Source organism: Sinocyclocheilus anshuiensis, unplaced genomic scaffold, assembly GCF_001515605.1.
Source record: "Sinocyclocheilus anshuiensis isolate Anshui unplaced genomic scaffold, SAMN03320099.WGS_v1.1 scaffold438, whole genome shotgun sequence".
Lineage (NCBI taxonomy): Eukaryota > Metazoa > Chordata > Actinopteri > Cypriniformes > Cyprinidae > Sinocyclocheilus > Sinocyclocheilus anshuiensis.
Window position 1 is genome coordinate 1,068,683 of NW_015546118.1, and position 27,493 is coordinate 1,096,175.

At 37.8% G+C, this 27,493-nt stretch overlaps 1 protein-coding gene across 3 annotated transcripts in view; it reads left to right on the forward strand.

The window, feature by feature from the left end:
* The window catches only part of arhgef28a (Rho guanine nucleotide exchange factor (GEF) 28a), a 62,241-nt gene that overhangs the window by 27,828 nt on the left and 6,920 nt on the right, over positions 1–27,493 (forward strand). The window contains exons 11-35 of one of the 3 annotated variants that reach the window (XM_016502790.1): positions 4,655–4,755; positions 5,485–5,774; positions 6,920–7,115; positions 7,229–7,343; positions 9,150–9,236; positions 9,939–9,981; positions 10,492–10,593; positions 11,111–11,234; positions 12,053–12,188; positions 12,421–12,476; positions 12,713–12,773; positions 12,919–13,051; positions 13,504–13,622; positions 13,742–13,882; positions 13,969–14,219; positions 14,956–15,081; positions 15,187–15,304; positions 15,422–15,673; positions 16,013–16,089; positions 16,598–16,776; positions 16,901–16,992; positions 17,467–17,649; positions 18,093–18,331; positions 19,798–19,845; positions 22,849–23,364. In XM_016502790.1, the coding sequence (XP_016358276.1) occupies positions 4,655–4,755; positions 5,485–5,774; positions 6,920–7,115; positions 7,229–7,343; positions 9,150–9,236; positions 9,939–9,981; positions 10,492–10,593; positions 11,111–11,234; positions 12,053–12,188; positions 12,421–12,476; positions 12,713–12,773; positions 12,919–13,051; positions 13,504–13,622; positions 13,742–13,882; positions 13,969–14,219; positions 14,956–15,081; positions 15,187–15,304; positions 15,422–15,673; positions 16,013–16,089; positions 16,598–16,776; positions 16,901–16,992; positions 17,467–17,649; positions 18,093–18,331; positions 19,798–19,845; positions 22,849–23,364 (3,785 nt within the window). The remainder of the gene's footprint in view (positions 1–4,654; positions 4,756–5,484; positions 5,775–6,919; positions 7,116–7,228; positions 7,344–9,149; positions 9,237–9,938; positions 9,982–10,491; positions 10,594–11,110; positions 11,235–12,052; positions 12,189–12,420; positions 12,477–12,712; positions 12,774–12,918; positions 13,052–13,503; positions 13,623–13,741; positions 13,883–13,968; positions 14,220–14,955; positions 15,082–15,186; positions 15,305–15,421; positions 15,674–16,012; positions 16,090–16,597; positions 16,777–16,900; positions 16,993–17,466; positions 17,650–18,092; positions 18,332–19,797; positions 19,846–22,848; positions 23,365–27,493) is intronic. The other 2 variants (XM_016502791.1, XM_016502793.1) reach the window with 2 other exon arrangements.

Sequence of the window (27,493 nt, forward strand, 5' to 3'; positions counted from 1 at the left end):
GTTTTTGCTCAAGGGGAAAAAGTGCCTTCTGGATCGCAGGCGCTGCTATTGCTCTCAAGGATCTGCTGCCCTAGGTTCAAAAACTACAATTTATTTATTAAATATATTTTATTTATTTATTAGGGTTTTTTTTTTTTTGGAGGAAGATAGGGAGATTTGTAGCTCAGCAAGGAGGACTCAAGGTGGAACTCATTTCTTTTGCAATGGCTTTGGCCCCTTTAACCCAACCACCCTTTCACACAGACATGCACATTCACAGTTTCAACTGTAAAGTGGAGGCAGGAATGTTAACAAGCTTAGATTTTTGAACTTGCACAAAAGCTGACATTTAAGATGATGCTTTAAACTTTAGCCCATTCCACAGAACGTGTTCCTCATCCTAATACAGATGCTTTCACCGATTTCTCCCAGTTACCTTGTTCACGAAGCAAAATGATTCCCAAACAGGTCTATGTTTAGTAAGTTATTGGGGTCTTTGGACAGATTTGGAGTTTGTTTGGTTAAACCTAGAAAAAAAGACTACTTTAGGTTTTAATTGGGAGTAATCTCATGACTTTTTTACATTTTGGTTTTTAAAGAAAGAAGACGTTGGAAAGTATTATGCATGAGGATTGTCAGTTTAAATTAATTAAATTAAATTTGATCAAAATTGGATTAAAAATGAGAAAATTGCAACACACAAAATATGCAAATATCTTGATTTATTTATTTTTTTTGCCCATATCTTTTGAAAAGAAGTGGTACTTACCCATGATAATGATTATAAAAATATATTTTTAATGATTATGACTATATTTAGAAATGTATTCATTCATACTCGCATACAGTATGCAACCCATTCTCATCATTTGAGATATACTGAACTATCATTCCCTTATTTCTCATTTTAAAACACAAACTCAGTCTCTCACACACAGACGGTTAGCCACTAACAACTCTGGAGGGAGGAGAGAGCTGGGGTTGGAGCCCAGATTTCATGAGAGACTGAAACAGTCACAGTCCACAGAAAAGAGCAGGCCGACTGGAAGCAAACCTTTTGCAGCTCTCTATTTAAACTGAATGGACAATTCCGCTGTCATAGAAATAAAGGAATAAGAACACGTAAAAAGGATATAAGAAAAAAGGACCTAAATCTGACATTTTTGTTTGCTCACCTTCACGTATCAGGAGATCTGTCTTCATAAGGAGGATTTTCTAAGCAACTCATGCAGCGCACTCATGGTACCATTTAAAAAATCCTAACCTGTGAAATAAAAGACTTTTGTTGGTTTTTGAGACCTTTGGTGAACTGAATGAGCCTGCTGTTTGGATTACTGGAGCACATGTTCCCGCTGAAGGATGGATGCATACACACACTGAGTGGTTCTCTAGCAGAGACTGAATGTCCACCACATGCAGAGAGTAATCCATCTCGTCTCAGACACACACACACCTAGCTGTGATACTGCTTTTTAAAAGTTCCTGGCTGGTGGTGACTTGGCTTTTTAGATGTAATGTGTGTTGTTGAGTTTGTGTTGTTGCATTTTAGTGGGTTTGATTTTGTGAATTGAGTCTGTGTCAGATTTGGTTTGTGCTGTTGATTTTAAGTAGGGTATTTTTTATATATATAGTTGGATTTTGTAGGATTGACTTTGTGATTTGAGGTTGGTTTGGTGTCAATTTGTTATTTTGTTGCAGATCACAGTTTAATTTCAATGTTACGTTAATATAAATTAATATTGTATTATATACAATTACAATAATATTACTGATATATATTTTTTAAATGTATCATTAACTATCAGCTCAGCATGACTAGTTTTTTTTTCTTCAGTAATGTCATGTTTTAAATGGAGATAATATTGCAGGACAGATTTCCTAGCAAAATGTCGGATGGAAAATTCTGACATGCACCCAGAAGTGAGTCTTTGATTTGGACAGCTGTTTATAAATTTTAGATCATGTTCTAGATTATGTTGTGGGCCACCACTCTGGGATTGTTATTAAAATTAATGAATGTGTGTTGCAAATCAGTTTGGCCCACCCTTTTACAGTTTTTGAGGCGATACATGACTCATTCCTGCCTGTGAGAAGTTGCATTACAAATTAGGTTGCTTTGCATCATGAATTTATGAAAACATAATTATGGTAATTTGTTCCACAGTGAAATAGCAGTTTGTTGTATTATTTGTTTACAAAGAGTAAGAGGTAGTGTGTGTCCTTTTGCATCCCAGGACCTCATGGGGTTTTATTAGCGTGTATGGTTAATGATTCCTAAACATTGGCTGACCTTTCAGATTCCTACAGACACCTTCATTTGAAAATCCCTCAGTCGTGCTCTCTCCCAGGTCCAGTTTGAGTTCTGACTCTGCCTGCAACAAAAAAGTGGGAGTATAGAGTGTCGAGACTGAGCCCACCTTCTCCGATAAGCTCGCAAACACTCGCAGACTCATCTCCTCAACGCTTATCTGAGGAATCTGCATTTTTTAGAAAGGTGTTCTCAAACTCCTGCCTAACTCCTTGGTGATTTTACTGTTATGTGTTTCACACAACGGAGCAGTTGAGGAAAACTAAAAACATGGACTCTGACTCAGACTCTCCGTTTAACTACTCATGGCCATCCTTCCCAAAGATGAGAATCCGGAGACGGACATCAAAAGCAGGTAACTAGAGATAGTCTGTACGAATGATGCATGCAACAAAGACACAAATACAACGCCTGAACACATGCACATCCTAAAAGTCTGATTGTCTCACATGACTTTAGTTTGTGTGTTTTTGTCCATTGTTTCTGGTCTGTGGTGCAGGGCAGCTTTACAGGCTTAATTCAGCAATGAGTCAGAGCTCAAATAGCTGGTTCTGGTTCTGTACAATGGGACTTTCAAGCCAGGTTTGCAGTGAGATGTTTTTGATAGGACATTACAGTGGTTATTCTGCTGGTATTGGTTTTTCAAATCTCACCTCAAAAATGTGTATAATCATCCTGACCGAAAATTCTGTAGTCAGAGGAAGGATAAAAGAAAACCGCCTGTCAAAGGTCAAATTGAGTGAGTCATCGTTAATCATTTGAAAGTTAAACTGCATTATCCAGTTATTGTGTTAGTATTACAGATGTTTTAGATCTGCTTTTGAGTTGATGGGAATTCAGCACACATGAGCCCTGTGTTTGGGTTTCCTGCAGATGTGTGATTCACCAAGTATCTGAATGAATAAAGTCTGTGTGTGTGTGTGTGTGTTTGTGAAGTTGACGTCAGTATCTGGTTTTTCCGTTATTGTTGGAAGGCCTTCACATGCATCCTTCATTACGGGGTGCCCCGGCAAGTTATTGGAATCTCACTTTCACTTAAACACCTTCACTTTTACACATCATCTTTACCAAGACACACACAACTGATTATGTGTCAACATATACAGATCTTTCCCTTGAAAATGTCATGTTGGTGTGTTTGTGTTTGTTTGACATTGTCGGTGGAAGTTTTTGTCATGTGAATGGATAGGTACATGTGTAAGTTTGTGTTTCTGCACAGAGCTGTAAAGGTCGTTACAAGTGTGTGTGAGAAAGGCTGAATGTCTGTTTCTTCTATTTTCTTTACACACTGCACCACTTTGACTGCATTGGGACCACAAATTTTGTGTGTGTGTGCTCAGAAGATAATTTATTATTCAACGGTTTCTTCTTCATAGTTTAGGATGTATTAATGGAGTTCTCTGTTATTTAAGTTAGTAGCAGATTTGCTTAAATAATTGCTCACTTGGATTTATTTCTCATTTCTAAGTTGCTTTGAAACTATAAAGATGTAAAAGTGAAAGGATAAGTGTCTGTTAAAAGTGTCTGCTGTGAGAAACAATATACACTCTATTATACCATTCAAAATTATACCATTCATTTGGGGTTGGTGGGTTTTTTTTTTTTTCCGAAAGGGGTCTCTTATGCTCAAGGCTGCATTTGTTTTAATAAAAAATACTGTTGAAACAGTAATATTGTGAAATATTAATAAAATATAAAATCACTGTTTTCTATTTTAGAAATTAATTTTCAGCATCTTTACTCCAGTCTTCAGTGTCACATCATACTTCATAAATCATTCTAATATGCTGATTTGGTGCTCAAAAATTAACAGCCTTTATTTGAAATATAAATCTTTTATAATGTTATATTTCTTTACTCTCACTTTTGATCAATTGAATGTGTCCTTGCTGAATAGGGGCAGCAGATGACATTTAGATTTGTAGCTAATTCTGGGGCAGTTTTTTACTGTTAAATAAAGAATAAAGAAAAAATAAAAGTATTTCTTTATTTCTCAAAAAAATATTTGTTGGATCTCACTGCAGTATAAATGCAGAGACATATAGAGTTAACTGTGCAAAAGGAAAGCAAAAGCATTCCTGAAAATGAAACAGAAAATTTAATGGCCATAAAGAGACCATGCTGTTGTGCTATTTTCTGTTTTACTGGTTTCTTCTGCCATCTTGGCATTCAGAGATTGTCAAAACACTTGTGCACACACATGCACACAAACGTTTCCAAACAGAACAACGGCAACAGCCTGTAAAGTGACAGCTGATATTTACAATATTGTTTTTATTAGCTAACTTTTAAATATCACTGACACTGCATTTCCATCCAGTTGTATTGACACACACATCAATTTGACAGCGTGTTTTGTTTTGGCAGAGAAGCTGTGTTCCTCTCCTGGCTCCTGCACTCCATTTCACCTTCATTCCTCAGACGCTACTGCCGTCAGGCTCACAGCCATGCTCAGAGGCTCCACTAAGGTCAGACGCCACACATATCGCTGCTTCTACAAATCAGCTCACTCAGTATGCCAGATCTGCAGACACTCAGCTGTAACGTTTTTCATCCAAATCCCATCTCCTCCCTTCATTTACGCCTTTATCCTGTGATTGATCTCCGTGAAAGTCTTAGGGAAAGTCTTTATTTGATCTTGGAACATTGTAGCCTGAATCTTAAACCACAACTCTTCTGCTGCCACAAAGTTTGACATTATTAAAGACATGCCGCTATATTTTATGAGACGTCAGGCTTTGTGTGTATATTCTTAGAACCCTGTGGCAAAATAACCGTTTTAATTGAGTCTGACTATATTAAAGGGATAGTTCACCCAAAAATGAAAATCGTCATAATTTACTGTACTTGCCCTCATGTCCTTCCAAACTTGTATGATTTTATTTCTTCCATTTAGCACAGAAGAAGATATTTTGAAAAATGTGCAATGAAAGTCAGTGGGGACCACTAATGTTTTGGACCCCATTGACTTTCACTGTATGGAAAAAATGGTTAAATTTTTTTTCAAAGAAAGTAAGTAATACAGGTTTTTATCATGCCATGAGAGTGAAATTTTTTTTTTTTTGTATGAACTAACGCTGTTAAATTTCTATGTTACTTTTTGCTACTTAATATTTCTTCTACTTATATATTTGTATATGTATATGTACAAATATTGCACATGTACAGATATTTCTTTGTGTTCCCTTCTGATGTAGGACAATGACCTCAATATGAAGTACGCTGTTTCAGGTGTCACAGAGGACCGCTCTGGGACAGATAGTGGTGTGTGGCGAATGTCAGATACGGGGATCTTGTCACCAGGGACTGTAGATATGCCTCCAGCTGTTAAAGATGATGAAGGGCAGAGAGGACGGCAACATGCTTCTCATTCTTTCTCTCCCACCTCTCCTGCGGGACTGATGCTGGATAGACTCATGCGTGCCACACGACCTGCTGAATTGACATATAACAGCTCAAGCTCACCTACAGAGTCATGTGACCTAAGGTAAGCATGCTAACATTGATGTTTTGTTGTGACGGTCAGTTAATTTCGACACTGTACACTTTATACACTACCATTTAACAGTTTGGGGTCGGTGAGATTTTTTTAAAATGTTTTTGAAAAAAGTATATTATGCTTACCAAGGCTGCATGTATTTGATCATAAATACAGAAAAAAACATTACTCTTCAAAATATATTTAATTTGCTTAATTTTCAGCAGCCATTACTCCAGTCTTCAGTATCACATGATCCTTCAGAAATCATTCTAATATGCTGATTTGGTGCTCAAGAAACATTTTGTTATTATTAGCAATATTGAAAACAGTTGTGCTGCTTAATGTTTTTGTGAAAGTATTTTATTATGTTTTTGAAAGTTCAAAAGAACAGCATTAATTTTAAATGTAAATCTTTTGTAGCATTATAAATGTCTTTAATGACACTTTTGATGAAGCTAAATGCATTCTTGCTGAAAAAAACCCTGTAAATTTCTTTCCAAAAAAATAACCAACCCCAAACTTTTGAATAGTAGTTTATGTCCTCAGTTTATACTTGAAGTAGCCACATCAGGCACATGCCAACATGGATAGGTTGCATGACATAAAAAAATTATTCATACATTAAATGCAGGTTCTCTTACATGTAGAATAAACATTGTTTCTTTGTGCTGACCACATGTGTTTTTGCGCATTGAATTCTTGGCTGCCGAGAGCATGGACCCATCAGTCTGATGAATTTCACTGTTTGGAAAACATTTTAATGACATTTTGTTTACTTGTGTACAATAACAAATTTGTACTGTATTGGGCACCACTTTCTTTCTGAAGCAAAACTTCTGCAGTAGAAGAAATATGAAACCAGACACACAAACAAAAAACAAACCAGGGCAAACTGACAAGTTACCTGGCCCTGTTTGCTGGATGCATTTGCCTTGTAAAGCAGGAGTGCAGTTGTTATGCATAAGCCCACAATCAATTTGAAAAATGTTTCCATGATTTAGAAACATTTGCCTTTTTGTGGGATTTCAGCATAGTTGGAGGAGCGTTTGTGGCACACACAAAATGTATGAATTATTTACAAAGCGTAAGTGATGCTCGTCTTACTCACAGTGGTTGTTGAGAATTTTTAGAAGTCCAATCCTCTCTCTAAGCCCGAGTCTGGTGGCCTTGGAAATGGACAGCGAGGAGGATGATGATGATGACATTTTAATGAAGAAGCCCCTCCCCCAGCCACAGCCTGAGCTCAAAAACAGCGCAGATGATCGGATTATGTTTAAGCCCACCCTTGATCTTACCTGCATGCGTTCTCACTCCGCCTCCTCTGCCTGTAACCCCACCCCTGCAAAGGTACCGCACTTATTTTCCCTGTTCTCAACAGTGAGGCAAACTGCACAAATACAGATATCTGACTACATTTTTGAGCACTGTGAAGTGAAAATGTTCATTATTTCTTTTTTCAGGATATTGAGCAGGGCATCCGTCTTCGTTCATATTCCTACACCTCCCCCAAAATCAGCCTGCTGCCTCCACGATTCAGTAGGGATGCGAACCCTCCACCTACTGATCTCAACCAGGGTCAGATCCTCTTACCTTTCACCATCCACCTCTCACTTTACTTGCATTATGTCCCAAATGATGTGTGCTTTTGCCAAGGTTAGTGTTTAGTGTTACAGGGACAGATGACAGGAAGTCAAGTCAAATGTGAAAAGAAAAAAAAACACAATCAGGATGCTTGGGTAGATTATCATTTTTTTACATACAGGTTATAATAAAACTAGATAATCACAGGGCATAAACGAAAGTCCAGTTATCAAGTTTCTGAAAACATCTGTTTTTTTCTCATTGCTGAGAGTGACTGAGCATAGTCATAACATCTCTTGTATTTCCTGTCTAGTCTGTTTTAAGCATGATGAGCTTTTAAGGGATGACAGGATTTGTAACTCACTGAAAACTGAATATTTTCTTTTGGTTTTGTTTTTTTTATAGCAAGATCAGAACATTTATTTATACAGTATATGACCTGTTTGACATATACTTTGTCATATACTTGTCAGCCCCTACCAGTTAAAGCATTCACAGTGCATTGTGCAGTAAATCAAAATCCAGATCGTTTGTGGTTTATTGTTGTAGGGTTTGTGGTCTGTTCTGTGTAGATTAATTTCCATTTGGATGTAAATCCAGTAAATATTATATTTAATGATGATCAAGTTCACATAAACTCCCAATAATGATTTATAAGTTTCTTAAATATAATATCCAATGTGGCAACCCAGATTTTTTTTCTTTTTCGAGATGTCAGTGGAAAAGCAGACCACAGTGCTGTTATAGTCACGATTCTGCCTTGATTGTGCACTGCTTACATATGCAGTGTGAAACAGGTCTACTTTCTTACTGTGTCATGGATATTAAGCTAAAATTTATCGTATTTAGCTCATGATCTCCTTTTTTATCAGTTTTATCTCTTTAAAAAGGGTGTAACTACAAAATTTAGCTTGTTTGTAATGCCCTCGGATGATCTACATTCATTAACATCCAGTGAGTCAGAGTATCTCCCAATAATTGCCCGTTTCTGTGGCAGCTAATGGTGCTGAATCGCATTTGGTAGCATAATCAAGCCTGTTCTATTCCATTCATCCAAGGCTGGCAAGTAGATTATTAATGTTTATAGGAAAACTCTGATGATATTCCTTTCTAGTTCTAATGTCTGTAAAATAATTTATGGGCACACCAACATAATAGCTGAACATAATAGCCTTTACACTTGATCATGGGTTGCACTTTTCACTTGATTACTAACAAAACTGTAGTGAACAGACACACACTACTAACAAATATCCTCAAAACCAAGTAGCTAGCTAATGTAGACAGCTTATTTGGGCATCATCCCTGCTGGAAACACCAATTCAAGATTGTAATCGTGTTATTTAGTACATGGTAGCTGGACTAAACCGTTCTGAAGCTTGTAAACCGTCATGGATAAGCAATCCATCTTCTACATCATCTGACCAGCTTCATATGGTCAGGCTGGTTCATTGCGGCTGGTAGTCCAGCCGACGATGAACTTAGAACAGCTAATGACCAGCTATGACCAGCTAACCACCTACCATGTTCCAAAACACAGCTGCACGCTTAAGTTGGATTGTCTAGCAGGGACAGGCATGTTTGAATGTTTGGTTTTGAGACACAGCCAAAATGTGCTGCTGCATTATGATGATCCAGACATCATTAATAGAGGATCCAATCATCAAATCACCTATTTTTGGCTCTTTTTGCTATAACATTTCATAATTTATACAAATCCTTCCATTCAAAACCGGCACAGTATGTATGTGTAGAGTAGTGCCGGGCTGTAGTGAGTGTGATGTCCGCTGTGTCCTGTAGATGGCGCCCTCTCCAGCAGCAGTGGCAGCAGGTCTCTACTACAGGCACTGTCTCTGTCTAAATCTCTGTCTCTGCTCAACCCTGTTAGTAAGTACGGCCACGCCTGCTCACCCGCTCGCCCGCTCACCCGCCTCTTATGCCACACGCTACTAACAACATAGCGCAACACTTCTGCTGCTGAAAGCACTCTGTGTTTATGTGGGAGAAAGTGATTTCTGAAAATGGATGGTTTGTATAGTGTGTTATTTTATTATTATTTATATAACATTTCAGTATTTATTAATTTTTCAATTGCCTTTTGTTTTTATATTTTATATTTTTGAGATTTTGCTATGTGCTCCTATAATTTTTTTATTTTAGTAATTTTGGTACTTCAATTCTAGTTTTTTAAGTTACATTTTCATCTCATTTATATTTTATTTTATGTCAGTTTTGTTTAAATTATTGAAAAAATGTTTTTAATAGTTTTAGTTTTTGTAAACGATAACAACACTGGTCTGGTGTGTGTACAGTATGTGTGAGGTTGCAAATCTCCATGGCTTTGCTTGCTGGTTGTGGAAGCCTAATTGCAGTGCGTCTGCCTTCACCCTCAAGGGGTTTCATCATTATTTGATAAGATGTTGCTGGAAAGGAAGGATGGTGTCATCAGTCTGTAGATGAATGTTTATAAAGTCTATAAGGAAACCTATTGTAAATTCTCGAAGATGTTTCTTTATGAGTGTTTCAAAAGCCATTAAAAAAGTGGTCTTGACTGAAGCAATCTAAATGATAAAATTCTCTTTTCCACAGAACATCGTGCCTGCAGCACATCAGAGCAGCCTCAAGAGAAAAGGTAATGCAGACCTCTAACAACCTTTCATCTCCACTGATCCCAGTGTTAGGTATTAACCAGAGAATAAAACTGTTGAGAACAATTCTACATGGATGCCAGGTGACAAGATACTTTCTGTTGATTTGAAGGACATGGCACCTTTTTCAGGTGTTAACCTTTCCAAATTGAATGCTATTGGATAGTGTTGTTTTTGTTTAATGAGCAAAAATATTAATGTAAATGGACACATAGATATGCATGCAGTAGTTGGTGACTGACATACAGTATGTCATATTGCAGCTCATATATCATCATCATCCATATCGGTCAGCTTATTTCCCTGCAGTAATGTTTTTTTACAGCAAAGCACAGTAGCACCCTCCAGAGACAGTCTGTGTGTGTGTGTGTGTGTGTGTGTGTGTCTGTGTGTGTGTGTGTGTGTGTGTGTGTGTAGTGTGGATACATTACAATGTAAATGTATGTATCTGTTGTGTGTATGAACACTCAGAGTGCTGTACTGTACCTCTATAGGGAGTTAAGGTTTCGTAGACGTGCTCAGTCGGCTGACGATGAGACCAGCGCAGAGCTGGCCAACTCCCTCCAACACCTCACGCTGTCCGAATTCCTCAAAGAGTATGTCAATACAGAGCCCCAGTAGCCCCAAAACACCAACAACACCCTTGGCATGATCGTCTTAATAACCTAACCAGAATGCACTGTCACCCACGGGCATGAAATCAAGTCTAATGCTTCTTAACCTTTGTGAGATAACTCCAAATGATGCTTTCACTTCACTGTGTTGACACTAAAATATGTAATAACACTGTTTGTGAACATAACTGTGGTCCTTGTCTCACAACTTGCCTCCCACTAAGCAAAGATTTCTAATCAGGTATGTGTGAAATGCAGAGAATGTCCGCACTGCTCAGGTGGTATGTCCTAGTTATGGCACAGAGGCTGATGACTAATTATTAATTTTCCTGTTTCCAGGAAAAGAATGCATGACTTAGCCTGAAACAAATGCATTAATGAAACTGCCCAGCCACTGCATCATGGTCTGAAAGTAAAAGCTGTGTTATCATTAAACACTGGCATGTGTTTGTGTTTATAATGCACAGGTGATTAATATAAGCGGGCTTTTGTGTTTCAGGATTGAGGAAGAGGAATGGGACAAATATATCATCCCTTCCAAAACAGAGTCAGAAAAATACAAAGTCAGCCGCACATTCAGCTTTATAAAGAGCCGAATGTATAGCACTCGCAACAAGAACAAGGTAAACATACGTGTTATATATACTGTATTTATATTTATACACTGCTTTTCAAAACATTTGGAGTGAGGAAGGTAATACTTTTATTCGACAAGGATGCATTAAATTGATCTAAAGTGACAGTAAAGCTATTTATGATGTTACAAAAGATTTCTATTTCATATAAATGCTGTTATTTTCAACTTTCTAGAAACGTTTTTTGAGCACAAAAATAGCATTTATTCAAGTTAGAATCCTGAAATTATCACAGTGTTTACAGAAATATTAAACAGCAAAACAGTTTTCAGCATTGATGATAAGAAGAAAAAGTTACTTGGTGGGAAAAATACTGTACATTTTAAAATATTAAAATAGAACATTTATTTTGAATTGTAATATTATTTCACAATATTACATATAAGCAATATGTTAAAATCTCAAACGTCGGTTTATAGTCTTATAATTTACGTTATACAATACATATTTATACAAAAATACTTTTTTTCTTTAAAAACTGAACTATTTCTTCCTGGTTTTTGCACAAAATATTGTTTATTAGCCATTCAGGGCGAAAGAAAAAGAGATTGGGGTAAAGACTGATTGTTAGTCCCAAAAACAACCAGAGGTGTCTCTTTTAATCATTAAGCCTTCTTTTGGCTGTAACTGTTTTACCAGCAGCAAACTCTCCCATGGCCTTTTTTTGTCACACAAGCATGTCAGACTTAGACTAACTTAACAAGCAGAAGACATGTAGTGATCAAAATGTTGAGTGTAATGTGCAGTCACGTCAGGTGGTGATGTGGACTGTCAGTGATCTGATGGCTTTCCCTCGGTTCTTTAAGGGGAAAGGAAAAGAGAGAGAGACCAAAGACAAGCAGGTCAATGGACACCAGTTCACAGCAGGATCTGTCCTGGGCTCGACACTTTGTGAGATCTGCGGCAAGCCAGCTTCGGGGAAAGAGGTCCTCCACTGCACATGTGAGTTCGTTTAATTGGAAACAAATATTTTAATAATAAAACTGTCATAGTTTTAACTTTAAAAGATGTACTGTTTCTCGTAACACGGAGGTATGTAATGAGTCATTTCATTTTTATCTATTTTTGTCATTTGGAAGGTCTTGGAAGTCTGCCAGGTGTAATGTGATAGGTGTTTTTCTGTATTATATATTTATGTTTCTTCGGATTTGTTTATGTTTCTCTTGACTCCTAGACTGTGCGGTGAGTGTCCATAAGGGCTGTAAGGACGCATCTATGCCATGCCTGAAGGTGGACTGTGCATGTGTTTGCACATTTTTTTTTTCTCTTGAACTACATCCAAGTCTGATAGATTGCCTAAGTTTAATATTTAAACCTAGATGTTTGCCCATGTTTGGTTAGACACAAAGTACTGAGACTCTGTGATGAGTCCCATTGTTACAAAACAGAACACTGGTAATCAGTGTATCAAATGAGGATGTAATGTTAAGTTTAAGAAATTAATTTAATAATACTCTCTTTTACAGAAACCTCAAGACAAATATTCTGTTATGACGGTAAAAAGCAGGACAGCCTCCCTCCCTCAGAGTGAGTTTTACCAGCTTTATAAAACATGTGAAGGAAAATCGATATAACTCCCGCTATCATACCATTGAACTCCTTAACAGAGGTTTTTTAGGCAGTTACACTTTTATCTTGGTTTTGCTCTCACATTTTTGTCTGTCACCTTTAGATTTTATAGTGCGTGAAAGTTCCTCCTCGTCCTCTCAGATCCCCACCTCTGCCTCTCTTCCTGTGATGATATCACGAGACTCTACTCCCCTTCCTTGCCCTCTGTCTAGAAGTGTGCCTGCAGTCACAGAAAGGTCCGAAACTCTTACTGTGTTGTAATATTCAACAAAAAGTATCTAGATAAATGAATTGTGAATGGTAGTGGCCCATAAGCTATGATGTGCTCAATCTCAAAGATACTACAAATCAACTCTGCAAATGAAATGTTTTTTTTTTGTTTGATACTGTTATGATATTTGATATTTAAAATAATATTAATTAAAAGGTGCATTTGGTCCAAAATTAACTGCTGCTTGTTTATTTTCAGCTTGACAGTTTCAGACATAATATGGAAGTTTATGTAGTCTTAACACACTACAAAAGAATTAAAGCTGACTAAATTTTATGATTTTATTTCCTCTGTAAATGGGGAATAATTGCTACTTCTTGACTGTTTGGATAATCAGTGGGTACCCAGAGTTTGTATTTGTTGAGTGTTTATGGTTCCTTAGTGTTCTAATTAACATTTATGATGTTTTCCCATCAGGATTAGTGGTAGCCCAGAAGCAGATAGTGATGCCCCCCCGTGGCGGAACCACATCCAACCAGAGGAGCTCCTCCAAACCATGGAATCCTCAACATCCACTGATTCCTCCCTTATTGAAGGTAAAACAGCTGGACTTTTGATGAAGGAAATCACCAGTGAAATAACTGGTCTTCCTACTCCAACTCAACATACATAAAACACAATAATTTACTCTTTTGTTTGTTCCACATTTCCATAGACTCTGTAGATTCCCCCCTACAGAATGAGCTGGTAATGAATGCTGTGGATTTGGAGGCGGAGTCATGGAGCCTAGCGGTGGAGCCCCAGTTCTGTAAGGTGCAAGAAAAACGCATCATCAAGAAACAGGATGTCATTTACGGTCAGCTAAAACACACTAAAAATGTTTTGTTTTGAATAAGTTCTGTACATCATTTGATAGTGTTTTGTTCTCTTGGTCTTTCTCAGAGTTCATGCAGACCGAGCTCCACCACGTACAGACGCTCATGATAATGGCGGAGGTCTTCAGGCGGGGAATGCGGGAGGAAGTCGGGCTGGATGTGGACACTATTGGTCGGATTTTCCCTTGCTTAGATGAGCTGCTTCTCCTCCACCGTGACTTCCTGTCAGCGATGAGGGAACGGCGGCAAAGCTGCGTTCAGCCCAACAGCAGCAAGAACTACCTCATCCACCGTGTGGGTGACATTTTTCTGCAACAGGTACACAATTATAGTTGTTGTGTATATGTCTGTATGAGTACACAGTTCAAATTCAGTGTCCTGATCAATTTAATTGTAACACTTTACAATAAGTTATAACTTATTGTAAAGTGTTACAATTAAATTGATCAGTTTGCATTTGTTAATTTTAGTTAATGCCTTTACTAGCAATGAGCAGTACATTTGCTACAATATTTGTTCGTCTTTTTTAATGTTTGTTAATATAACTGTTCTTAGTTCATGTTAGCTCGGGTGCTGAAATTACCATTAAATACTTTAGAATTTTTTATTGTTAGTTCATATTAACTAATGTAGTTAACTAATGTTAACAAGTGAAACCTAATTGCAAGGTGTTACCATTTAAGTAGTTGTTATGTCATAACCATGACTAAGCAGTTCATCCATTTGGCCCATTTGGAAGGTTCATGAGAAAAGCTACAATGCCCATTCCACGAATGAATCATTTTTTGAGTCAAATATTTTTTGAATGAATCAATTGAGGCAGTTCACAAAACAGGTCTGGATAGCATTTCCAATTCAAACGACATAACTGACTACTTAATTATCAGAGTATGAAGCATCGTTGAAGAAATTAACTAGCATGTCACACTAACATGAAGCTATGCCTGTCACCACAGCTCAAGAGCTGTAGCTCCATCCACACCTGTTATTGGTATCGGTGTTATGTGCATATAGAGTACAGTACATCATAGGTGTGTGTCTGTGGTCATTGTAGTTCTCCCAGGAGAATGCAGAGAAGATGAAGCAGGTGTATGGCGAGTTTTGCAGTCGTCACACAGAAGCGGTCAGCTACTTCAAAGAGCTTCAGCAGCAGAATAAGAGATTTCAGCTCTTCATCAAAGTGAGAGCCAAATCACTCAATGACTGTATCAGTCACATTTTAATGTATTATGGATGCTTTTGGCAGCATTGAATTTCAGCTAATCTGATCTTTTTGGTTCCACAGCAACAGAGTAGCAACTCCTTGGTAAAGAGGCGAGAAATCCCAGAATGCATTTTGTTAGTCACGCAGCGAATTACAAAGTATCCTGTCCTCCTGGAAAGAATACTGCATTATACAGAGGGTATTTTTCCTCACCCACAGTACTTACCGTACATACACACAAAATCACATCCAAACCCAAACATATACTCTGCGTACACATTCGTTTAGACTCAGTTTCTCTTGTTCTTTGTTTCAGAGGGCACAGAAGAGCATGCTGACCTGTTTCGTGCACTAGTCCTGATCCGAGAGCTGATCTCCGCTGTGGACCAGCGTGTGAGTCAGTACGAGCAGAACCAGAAGTTGAGTGAGGTCCTGGGCCGCATGGAGAACAAGTGCTCGACTAAACTCAAGACCGGTTACACCTTCCGCAAGCAGGACATCAGCAATGGCAGGGCTCTGCTGCACCAGGGGCCACTGCTCTGGAAGACAGCCACAGGAAGACTGAAAGGTGAGAAAATGAATTGGGTTACACTTTATTTTAAGGTGTCCTTGTTACAGTGTAATTATACATTTAAGTACTGAGAAATATTAATTAACTACATGTACTTACTATATGATTAGGATTTGGCTTAGGGTTACTTGCATGTAATTATGCATAATTTATTGTTATTATAATAGTAAGTACAAGTAACATGTAACATGGATAAGGAGTGTTAGCGAATTGTCACACTATATTACACAGTAGTCAATAGAAAGGACATATGAACAGCCATTTGTGCTTAATTCTTATCTGGCTCGGTTGATGAAAGATCTGGTTACATTATTTGATTGTTCTGGTCATCCACAGATGTTCTGGCATTTTTGCTGTCTGATTCATTGGTGTTCCTTCAGGAGAAAGATCAGAAATACATCTTTGCTGCTGTGGTTGGTTTTTGAGATTACTATGCATTTTCATCTTCATAAAGCATACATCACAGTTCAAAAGTTTGGGTTAATAAGATTTTTTAAATGTTTTTGTAAGAAGTCTTATATACTCATCAAGGCTGCATTTATTTTATTTAAAATAACGGTGTTCTATTGTAATATTTTTGAATATTTTATGTATGAATTTTCAGCAGTCATTACTCCAGTCTTCAGTGTCACATGATCCTTCAGAAATCCTTCTAATATCCTTATTTACTCAAGAAAAATTTCTTAGTATTATCAATGTTGAAATCAGTTGTGCTGCAAAACCCAATATCAATTTTTTTTCAGTATTCAAAAGATTTTAAAGGCATTATAACTTAACTTAATGACACCAAACATTTGAGAAATAGTGTAGTCATTTGTATGCTAGGAATAGCCTACATTTGATTTCGTTTGATTTTTTAAATAAGTGTTGCGTGAATAATAGTTTGTTTTTGTTCAAATAGTTGTTCTCTTACTTTCCCAGGACCAGAAGCCTCCAGTGATCTCTCTCCAGAAGCTGATCGTGCGTGAGGTGGCCAATGAGGAGAGAGGCATGTTTCTGATCAGTGCATCTTCAGCTGGGCCTGAGATGTATGAGGTACACGCTGCTTCTAAAGATGAACGCAATGCTTGGATGAGACTCATCAGAGAGGCTGTGGAGAGGTGTGTAGTGACGAGGAATGGAACATGTCATAATTGATTCTTATCTATAAGGGCAGCTGAGTGGGAAACAATTTAGTGTGTGTGTGTGATTGTGCGAATTTTAAGTTGCATTTGTTTTGCTAAGTTGCCCTGAAGAGGAGGATGAAACTACAAGTGAGTCAGAAGAGGAAAGAAGAGTCACGGAAGCAAAGGTCCAAAAGATCCACAGGCTACAAGGTACAACCAACCAGATAGGCTGAACCGAAGGATAATATTTTATAATAGCTGAAATTTATATATAATTTATAATACTTAGAGATATCTCTCCATTTGCACCCCCGTTCATCTTTCATCTGCGGTGCAGGCAATTGCTGTGTATATGCAAGAAAATGACATTGATATAGTGATTGGCTAATGACACCTCAAGAATGCACACATTTCCTAACCTTTACTAAAATATATTTGGAGAGCTCTTATAACATGAAGTGGACTTGTCAATGCATACACTGACAGTATAATCAATTACTGTTAAAATATCTAATAATGTAATGAAATACACAAGATTTGTATGTCGCTTTTATTACTTCATTAGAATACACAGTTGAATAGTGGTCAATGAGTGGTGTAGTTTCCTAAACTATTTGTGCACATTTGTGTCGGCTAAAGAATAATATTTTTTTGAACATGACAACCAACCTCCTTCTTTCACAGAGTCTTTGTGTGGCCACGATCACCTCATCTGTGCCAATCTGGAGGAGAAGCTACACATCTATGCCGAGCTGTCAGTCATGGCAGGACGACATGAGACGGGACCAGAGCCCAGACTGCTGGTACGGCCCAGCACTGAAGACATCCCTCAGGCTGGAGTACTGCTCAGTGCTGCTCTTAAAGAGGGTGAGAGTCCACTGATAATAATAGTTGTTGTATAATAATAAATGTTTATTACCCACCAGATCTGCTTATTGAAATAATTTCTTTACGATCATGGACACTGAAAACTTGAGTAACGGGTGCTAAAAATTCAGCTTTGCCATCACAGGCTTAATTTACATTTAGAATATATTAAACCAGAAAACATTTACTTTAAATTGTAGTAATATTTCACTATTAGTTTTTACTGTATTTTTAATCAAATAAATGCAGCCTCGGTGAGCATAAGGGACTTTTAAACATTGAAAATATTTTACCGGTAGTGTACGTGTACATGCACATGGATACACAATATGCTTCAAGAGGCACTTTTTACAGTGCTTTTTAACAATATTACCATTTTTTTGTGTACCACAATACACATAACTGCATGCATAGTAATCCTGCTGTCTCTCTCTCCTCATTAGCGGAGAACCTGAAAGCAGCCCTCTCTTCTCACTGTGCTTCTACTGCCGCTGTCCCGTCTTGTCCAGAAGAGCAGACCCAACCCGAGCCTTGCTCTCCCTCCTCCCCTCTGCCCCCTGAGAACCAGAGTCCACTGATGGACCCCCTCCAGGGGGATGAGGAAGAGTGGGGAGAAGAGGAAGGCTTAGAAACACAGGCCTTTAATCACAGCTCAGACGCTGATCACAATATACACCTAAAGGTAAATGTGTTCTCGTAAACAGCACTGAAATGCACACGGGATTACTACTAGAAGATGAATTGTGGTAGTATAATGTCACAGCATGATTACTAATAGAAATATACTAATATAGGTAAGAAATATTTAATATTTTCCATTATAAGTGATTTAAATTGCAGCCTTACCAAAAAGGCTGTGTTCAGCATGAGAGGTACAGTCGCCCTGCATGAATAATTCACATTCTTCTTCCACTATCACATCTCATTCTTTATGTTACTAAGTATTAATGAGCTTAAAGTAAGAGGAGTCCATTTCACTGCCTCAAGGGTCCTGTTTCATTAAATATAAAAGCGAAGAATTAGGCTTTCATTTTCTTGGATTTCTTTTCTGCTGTCGATGCCGTCTTGCGGTGCACTGCACAGTACGTCATGCTGATAAGGTTTTTTGTGCTGCTGACATGAGCACAAGGTCATGAAAGGAGACTGTCAATATTTAAAAGGTATTTACATTTTATTGCTACAAAACAAAGATTCTTGTTTTACTGGATGTTAAATAAATTGTATTTCTTTTCGACATTTATGTAGGGATTTAAGCTTTAGATTACCATTAATATTATGTTATATTTGTATTCTGTTTAGTTACAGATTTGAGCAAAATTGATCCTGTTCTACATAAGCAATAACAGACATAGTTGTGTGTCCACTAGGTGGTGCTGTAAACGTAATGTTCATATAGACGGGACATAAATCTTGCCTTAAGAGGGCAGACTTGTTTTGTGTTGAATTGAACACAAAAGAGTGTATTCTTTGTAACTTTTATCCTATTTATACTTCTACACTACAGTCCACGAACATCCAGACTGCACTGAAGTGCGGTAATATTATTGGTTCTCTCTTATATAAAAGTAATATTCAATCCAACACAACGTTTAATAACACAGGAAACTATCCAACTCAAGATAAGGTGAATGTAGGGGTATAACAACCATTAACAGGCATTTTTTCTCATCCTCTCACCTTGTGGGAAGTTATCAATACTGGTGTCTTAATGTGTCCCCCCACATTACTCAAGCATCCTTGAGTGAACACTTTGCCTTGCTCATTTATAAATCTACTTGGCTGGAAGGCTGTTTTCTTTAACTCAGGTCACTGCGTCTGTTTCCTGTGCTGTCTGTTGACTTTGTAGATAAAGAACCAAATGGTGTTTGAGTCAACAGATGCTGAAATTTTTTAATCATTCCTAGGAACCTCCTGAAGTAAACACAGTGTTTGCAGTTTTGTAAAATGTGCTCCAGCAAGCAGATGTCTGACAACAAATGTAAATGAAATATCTGTTGTTTGCAATAGAACAGACCATATTGCTATAGTGCACACAGCTATTTTGTTCTCTTTCCAGGAAGAAGAGACATTAGTTGGAGTAGACTCATAGTTTTGATTTAGAGTTCTCTACTTTCTGTTGCTCATAGTTTGTTTGTTGTCCTAATGTAGGTGAGTCAGAGTGTGCAGAGCTTGACTCAGCTGCTATACAGTCTACAGGTGAGCTCATGTCACACAACCACATACCAACTGAAAGAATAATTATAGTGGACAGGCCTTACGTCAGGCACACATAAACACACGACATGACTCACTTCAAATAGCTCTGTCCAAGCCTTAAGTTTCATTGCCTAAACGTGTTTGACCAACTATAAAACTGTCTTATATAACATGCTGTGGTTTGGATGTATAATAGAAGGATGTGGGACGTAGACGTAAGTGGCACACCTGCAAAAGTCTCTTAGAAGAGATTGACCTTTTTGTATTGCTAGATAAAAAAAAAACATTGGAACTTCCAAGCTACTTTAGATGTCCTTATCAAAGGGATAAATTTGGATGTATTTTTATTGTTTGTTTGGAAGTAGGGAAGCATAATACAGCTGTTCAGTCATTATGTCAATTTGTAGGCCAACCTGGAAGGCTAATTCGCCGCCGGTTCCCTCTGGAATGTGTAATGGGTTTTTAGAATAGCCGTTTTAGATTTATGAGAAAAATTAAACTTTGACATTTTGTTCTGTAGCATAATTTACAGTTACAATTTACAGTACATCAAATATTAATTTGTGCTTTAAAAGAGTTGATAGAAAATTGCTACACAAGGACTGCAGCTACTTCAAGAATGTACACTACTGTTCAAATGTTTGGGGTCAGTCTTTTCTAAAAGATGCATTAAATTGAACATAAGTGACATATTTTCTTTTCTTTTTTTTATGTGATTACAGTTTTCACAGTCAGCATTCTCTGAGCATGAATCTGAACCTGAGCGTAGTTGAGCCAATCTGAGTCTAAGAGACTATTTTCACATGATATTTAGTTACTGTCTTTTACCTATGCAGGACAGCATTGTAGTCTTTATGTAACAGTTTGTTAGAAGCATAGATTTTTAGCATCATGTGTTTGAGTTATGACTGTTATTTGTGTTATATAACAAAGTGTGAAAGTAATTCTTCAATGTCTTCAAGTATTGTTAACCACAGACCATATTTTACTCAAAATCAAAAACTGCTATGATTAAAAACCATTAGACATACCAGCGGGAACCATATATGAAAAATGCAAATTTTCCTCAGATTTTTAGGGCTAAAAACGGCTCCATTTAACAAGTCACTAGAGGCGGCACGAGAGAAGATGCAGTTTATGCATAGACTTGTGTAAGTTGAGACATATACTGTACACTACCATTTAAAGTTTGGGCTTGTTATGATTATTTTATTGTTTTTAAAAAATAAGTCTCTTATGCTCCATTTATTTGATCAAAAATACAGTAAAAAGATTAATATTGTGAAATATCATTACAATTTAAAATAGCTGTTTTCTATTTTAATATTTTTAAGTATAATCTATTCCTGTGATGCAAAGCTGATTTGGTGTTCAAGAAGCATTTCTTATTATCAGTGTTGAAAACAGTTGTGCTGCTTAATATTTTCAGAGAAACGGTGATCATTTTGATTCAGGATTCTTTAATGCAGCGGTTCTTAATCCTGGTCCTTGCGACCCCACTGCTCTGCACATTTTGTATGTTTCTCTTACCGCTTCAGGGGTTTGTTCCATTCGAACATAAGTGCCCTGCGAAGTGGACATCACAGGATATTCCGCCATGATTCCAGTTCAAAAGAAGCGTATATGTTCCATTCTAAGGGTATTCAAGTGTGCGAGATGTAACTTCTATGAAAATCTCATGATTACGGTTAAATAACCCTTCACACTTCTGGAGTAAGTTTTGTCTGTGTGTGGAGACACTGCAGGCGGTAGTGTAGCGCAAATCTGTGTTCTTAAGTGAACTAAACTTCAGCCGATTTCCCGTGTGCAGTGAGTAGAGAGCAGTGAACACTATGTAGGGAACATGTCAATCGGAACACAGTGGAGCTCTCTTCTAATGAGCTGGTTATCGGAATCAGGTGTGTTAAACCAGAGAGACATGCAAAATATGCAGAGCGGGGGGTCGCGAGGACCAGGATTAAGAACCGCTGCTTTAATGAATAAAAAGTTCAATAAATAGCATTTATTTAAAATAGAAATCTTTTGTAGCATTATAAATGTATTTACTGTCTGTTTTGATTAATGTATTGCAACATTACAGAATCAAATGATTAAAACCTTACTGATCCCAAACTCTTGAATGGACTGTACTTGTGACTGATGATGAACTGAGGGTGGTAGCCTAGTGATGGTTTGGTCAAGACTCACTAGTGTTAGCTATTTCAGTGAATAAGTGCCATTGTAATTCACCTTTGATCTCCTTTACTTTAAAGGATTAGTTCACTTCCAGAATAAAAATTTCCTGATAATTTACTCACCCCCATGTCATCCAAGATGTTCATGTCTTTCTTTCTTCATTCGAAAAGAAATTAAAGTTTTTGAGGAAAACGTTCCAGGATTTTTCTCCATAGAGTGTACTTCAGTTGGAGCCAACAGGTTGAAGGTCCAAATTGCACTTTCAATGCAGCTTCAAATGGCTCTACACGACCACTTCCAAGGAATAAGGGTCTTATCTAGCAAAACAATCAGTAATTTTCTAAAATAAATTAAAAAAATTGTATACTTTGAACCACAAATGCTCATCTTGCAATATGTAATTATGTATGTATTGTGTAATCACATTGAAAAGGTCACGCGTCATGTAGGCGGAAGTACCGACCCAGTGTTTACAAAGCGAACGTGCAAAGAAAGTCAAACACCTATTACAAAAAAAGTTAAAACAACGATGTTGGACGATTTTGAAGTTGGTGGAGAAAATGAGATGAGAGTTTTTCACCCTACCCAACTTTTTGAACTGAAGTACACAGACAAAGAACTAACCACGCGTGACCTTTCCAACGTGATTACGCAATGCGTGAAGTCGTGCATGCACATCGTAGAGCTAGTGCAAGAAAAACCTTAAGTTATTTTCGACTGAAGAAAGAAAGACATGAACATCTTGGAAGACATGGGGGTGAGTATATTATCAGGACATTTTTCTGGAAGTGAACTAATTCTTTAAACACCCTTGCTTTTTGTAAATAGGCCACAGTCACCATCCAAGACAGTTGCTATGAAGTCCAGAGGCTCCTCCTCCTCCTGTTATCAAGCCCCTCCCCTCACCCACACTCCCGCCCACTGCCCATCACTCGCAGCAACCAGACCCTGCAGGAGCAGGAGCGCCAGCGGGAGGCGGAGCGCCGGCGAGAGGAGCTGGCGGATGTGGCCCGTCTACGGGGCACCCTTGTACGAGAGAGGCAGCAGTGGGAACGGGAGTGCCAGGTGCGACAGCTTCATCAGTCTGAGCTGGAGGCGTCACTGGAGCAGAGGGAACTGGTGTGCCACCTAGAGGAGCGGAGGCTGCAGAGCGAGCGACAGGAGCTCCAAGAGCAGCTGCAGGAGTACCAGCAAAGCCTGGAGAGGCTGCGAGAAGGCCAGAGGACTGTGGAAAAAGAGAAGGAGAAGCTGGATGCTCAGCGGAGGCTGCTGGAGAGTTTGCAGCAGGGCTACCAGCAGAACCTGCCAGCTATGGTCATACCATTGGATGAACAGCAGACACAGGTGATGATCAGTGAGTGGATGGGAATGTGTGGGATTCAGTGGTGGTCTATGTGATGTGGAAATTAAAGTCACCATGAAATCTAAACTGGCAATTCTTACAATGTATGGAATAATGCCGTGTTTATTATAAATAATTTATCAGTATACAGCATTTTCTTTTAAAAAAAAAAGGGTGTCTAATGACCAGACAAATTTCAATCCCTCCCCTCCTGCAATATGTCACTCACACGAAACAATCAAAGCAAAGCTTAAGTCAAGTCGTGACATTGAATACTGCGGGTCCAAGTCTCCACTTTGTTTCAGTTGAGACTGCAATTGAGAATTCAACTGAGAATCGCAGCAGCCATTTATGAGCACTATTTATTTATAGCACACCTTTAAGTTAACCTTTTATATACTCTGACACCTGGTCAAGTGAGATTTAGCTCTTAAGGATAAAGGTTTGGATCATGATACACACCATAAATGTATTTTGGTACTGTTTGTTGTTCACTTTTGGGATCACATAGAGTGTTTTAATCCGGAAACGTCGGTGTGTGACGTCAAACTTAAAGGTGCAGTAGGACATCTTGGAAAATGCTAACTTTACCCTGATAGCACTGAAAGCGTATGTCGCACCCTTCCTGCAAATAGCCATCCAAAGCCATGCCCCCTGAACACATATACGCACACAGACCAGACGACCAGAGACAACATTACTACAATACATCATGTGTCATTCACCGGTGAGAAAACTTTATAGTACAGTTAGTAAAAGTACTACAATACCAGGAAGGAAGATCAGGTTGTTGATGTTTGCCTGCCATTCTTGCTCTGTCTGCACAGCGTACGTGAACGCGCTGATGGAGTATCCTGTCTGTGCGAACAGGGTGCGCAGAGGTATGCAAAAACATATGTTGACAGGCAGGTAGGAAAGTCAATCAAAATGCTCGGAACGAGCATTTTGATTGGTCGAACATTTCTTGGTCCTATGCCTTCCACAGAATATATAAATACAGATAAATACATTTAGACCACTCAACTTAATGATTGCTATCGGGATGTGAAGAGACTTTCAACCAGCATAACAAAAAATGTTTCTGAAGACAATCACCTATTGCACCTTTAAGTAGATTAGCAAACAACAACAATTCAATCAATTACCGATAGACAAAATCAAAAATTCTGACAAATTCTTTTTTGTTGATAAATGCTTCATTACAAAAATGACAGGTATCTGTGGTTGAATCATGAAATGATATGTTACTTGCTTTATATCAGTTGTGCTTTGGCACTTCTCTTATGAGCAAATGAGTCTGATGGTTTGAGGTTTACTTGTGTTTACCTGTGAAAATGCAAGGTGGAATGACAGAAACTTGAAATTTTCCATTAAATTCAAACAGGGAGATCTGAAAATCAGTCGTTTTTTGTAGGCTGTAATAACTCGGGGTGGGACAAAAATGATTTTTAACAGATTTTTGTATTTACTGGCTGAATAGTAGTATTTTGTTCATTTGAACTAAAACTGAAACAAAAATTCCTTTATTGTGTACTGTAGCTTTAACAATTATAATTTTTTTTAACACCAGCCAACCACTTAATGTAAAATAAATGGATCAAATCATGCAGTGCAATCTATGGTTTTTAGAAACAACCTCTAATGAATGCATTAGTTAAGATTGCTCATTTATCTGTAAGGAGACAGTTCTCCTTTTTAGTTCTCCTTTTCCCTTTTCAGCCACGTTTTTGAAAGAAAATTGTTGTCATTTGCATATTTATTTTTTGATTGGTCAGAGAAGACTTTTGGCTGTCAGCCTTCTATGTTCTTGTACAATGATTTGAACTTGCTTAGACTACAACATCTATTTAAAAATACAAATTTATGCATTTGAGTTATATACATTAGTGAGAGATTGATTAGAGTAGTTTTAATTAGTTTATTTAGAGTAATATGTGAGGAATCTAAGGCTTTCTTCCCTCCTGTGATTGACTGCCACTAGTAGTGGCACTAAGGGTGCTTTTGTTTTGCTTTTGGGACTTTGTAGTTTCTTCCTGTTTCATATGCGTGTATATGCATGTTCACCATAGCTGTTTGTGTATGTTTGAAATATTCCTAAAAGCTATATCTGTGAGCTGTGGGTATGTCATAAAAGCCTTTGTGCACAGTGTGAGTCTGGAGACGCAGCTGTCTTTTAAACACTGAAATATTTCTTTGCTCCTCTGCTCTTTCATCATCCCTCCTTTACTCTGTTGCCAAAACACCCAGGTAGTGATGTCAGAGGAAAGCTCTCCCAAATCTGCTCTCATCTGACTTTGAAGATGGAACCAAACTGTCAGTTATGAATTCAAGGAAGAGAAGCTATATATTTTCTGTTTTCCTTGATCCCATTTGCTTTTCTGTCGTGTAATCTCCTTCTGTCTCATTTTGTTCTTCTTTCTGTTCCTTACATATTTCAACTGTTTTGCATTCTTCTCTCTCTTTCTGTCTTTCTCACTCTTTTGTCTCTCTTCTAAATTAAAATATTATATACACTACCATTCAAAAATAAGATTTTTTTAAATGTTTTTTTTTCCTCACTAAGGCTGCATTTATTTAATCAAAAATACAGTAAAAAAGTAACGTGAAATATTATTAGAAATTAAATTTGTTCTAATTTAATATATTCCTATTATGACAAAGCTGATTTTTAGCAGTCTTCAGTGTCACATGGCCTTTCTGAAATAATTCTAATATTCTGATTTGCTGCTTAATTATTGCTGTTCAATTATTATTATCAGTGTTTATAAGCAGTTGTGCTGCTTAATATTTTTGTATTTAATTATTTCTTTAAAAAAAATCTAAATGGAAATGAGCATCCCTGTCTCTTTCTCTCTTCTTGTCTTTGGGGTGAACAGTGTTTTGGATTATTGGAATAAATTTAGTGACCATTCCTTACAAACATGCCTTGACAAATAAATAAGTCTATGGCAGAAAACCTAAACACAGCGGAATTTATAAGGTCCAAAGCCAGTGTTGTGTTTTTTTTTTTTTTCAGGCAGATTCAAATCAGGTGTGGCAGGCCACTGAGGAAGAAAACATTTCTTTCCTCTGACCTCTTGTACACAGGGAGGATTCAGTTGCGGTCAAGCGTCTGTTTTTCACACACAGCTAAGCCTCTGATTCATTACCTGGGATAATGAGAGCAATTCATGGCTCATCAGTCTTAGGCCGTGTGAGGCGGTCTTAGCTTCAGCCTCTTGTCTGTGTGCTAATAAACAAGCTAATGATTAATGATAATTGAAAAGCCCCTACCAAGGCAAAATAATTAAAAACAACTCTGTGTGCTTCATTCTGCAAGTCAGGGAAGTGATATTTTTTGTTTGTGAGGTTTGATTAGAATGATCAGAAAGAGGATGAGTGCAAGGGCGAGATGTAGGGCAATAGCGTCCATCTGATGGCTAACTGCTCTGGAGTGTCTTCACTAGATATAAAACACAGCATTGGGGAGTAACTACTTGACTACATTGTTCACTGGTGTGACAGTAGTTCATCTGTTTTCAAAACCAATAGCACTGTTGTCTTACCAATGTTGTATGTGAAAAACCATTTGGGTCAGGATGCTTTAATTTACAGTGCTGTTTGGAGTCTGGTTGTAGCAACACTCTCCATTTAGATATTTTATAAATACAGCAACAATCAGATGTAAAATCCTTTCCAAAGCCTCTTATTGTTATTGCTATTGCGTGGATTCCCCCTCAGAATGGCATTCATGAAACCACAACTTTATATAGCTTGTGAGTTGTGTATCCACCATCTAAGCTTTGACCTTTTGGCGAATATATTTCTGTGTCTGCCTTTAAGATGCTCCCACACACATGAACCACCTCAGGCCCAAGTTTTATTTATGGTATTATTTGTGGGGGCTGATTAGCACAGAACGGTGATTTTGAGCTTGGGTCAATGATTCAGTCTGGCCTTTAATTCACATATGTAACCAACCAACTGAATGAATGAGGAAATCTCAGGAAAATGGGTGAAGAGGTGGATATGATGTCTGATGGAAAAACAGCATCATACTGTAGTCTCTGCTGTCAGTTTTCTAAAGTGAAACAGCTGATTCTAAATGTGATAAAATGAAGTACACACAAAAGATAACTATGGGGGGGGGGG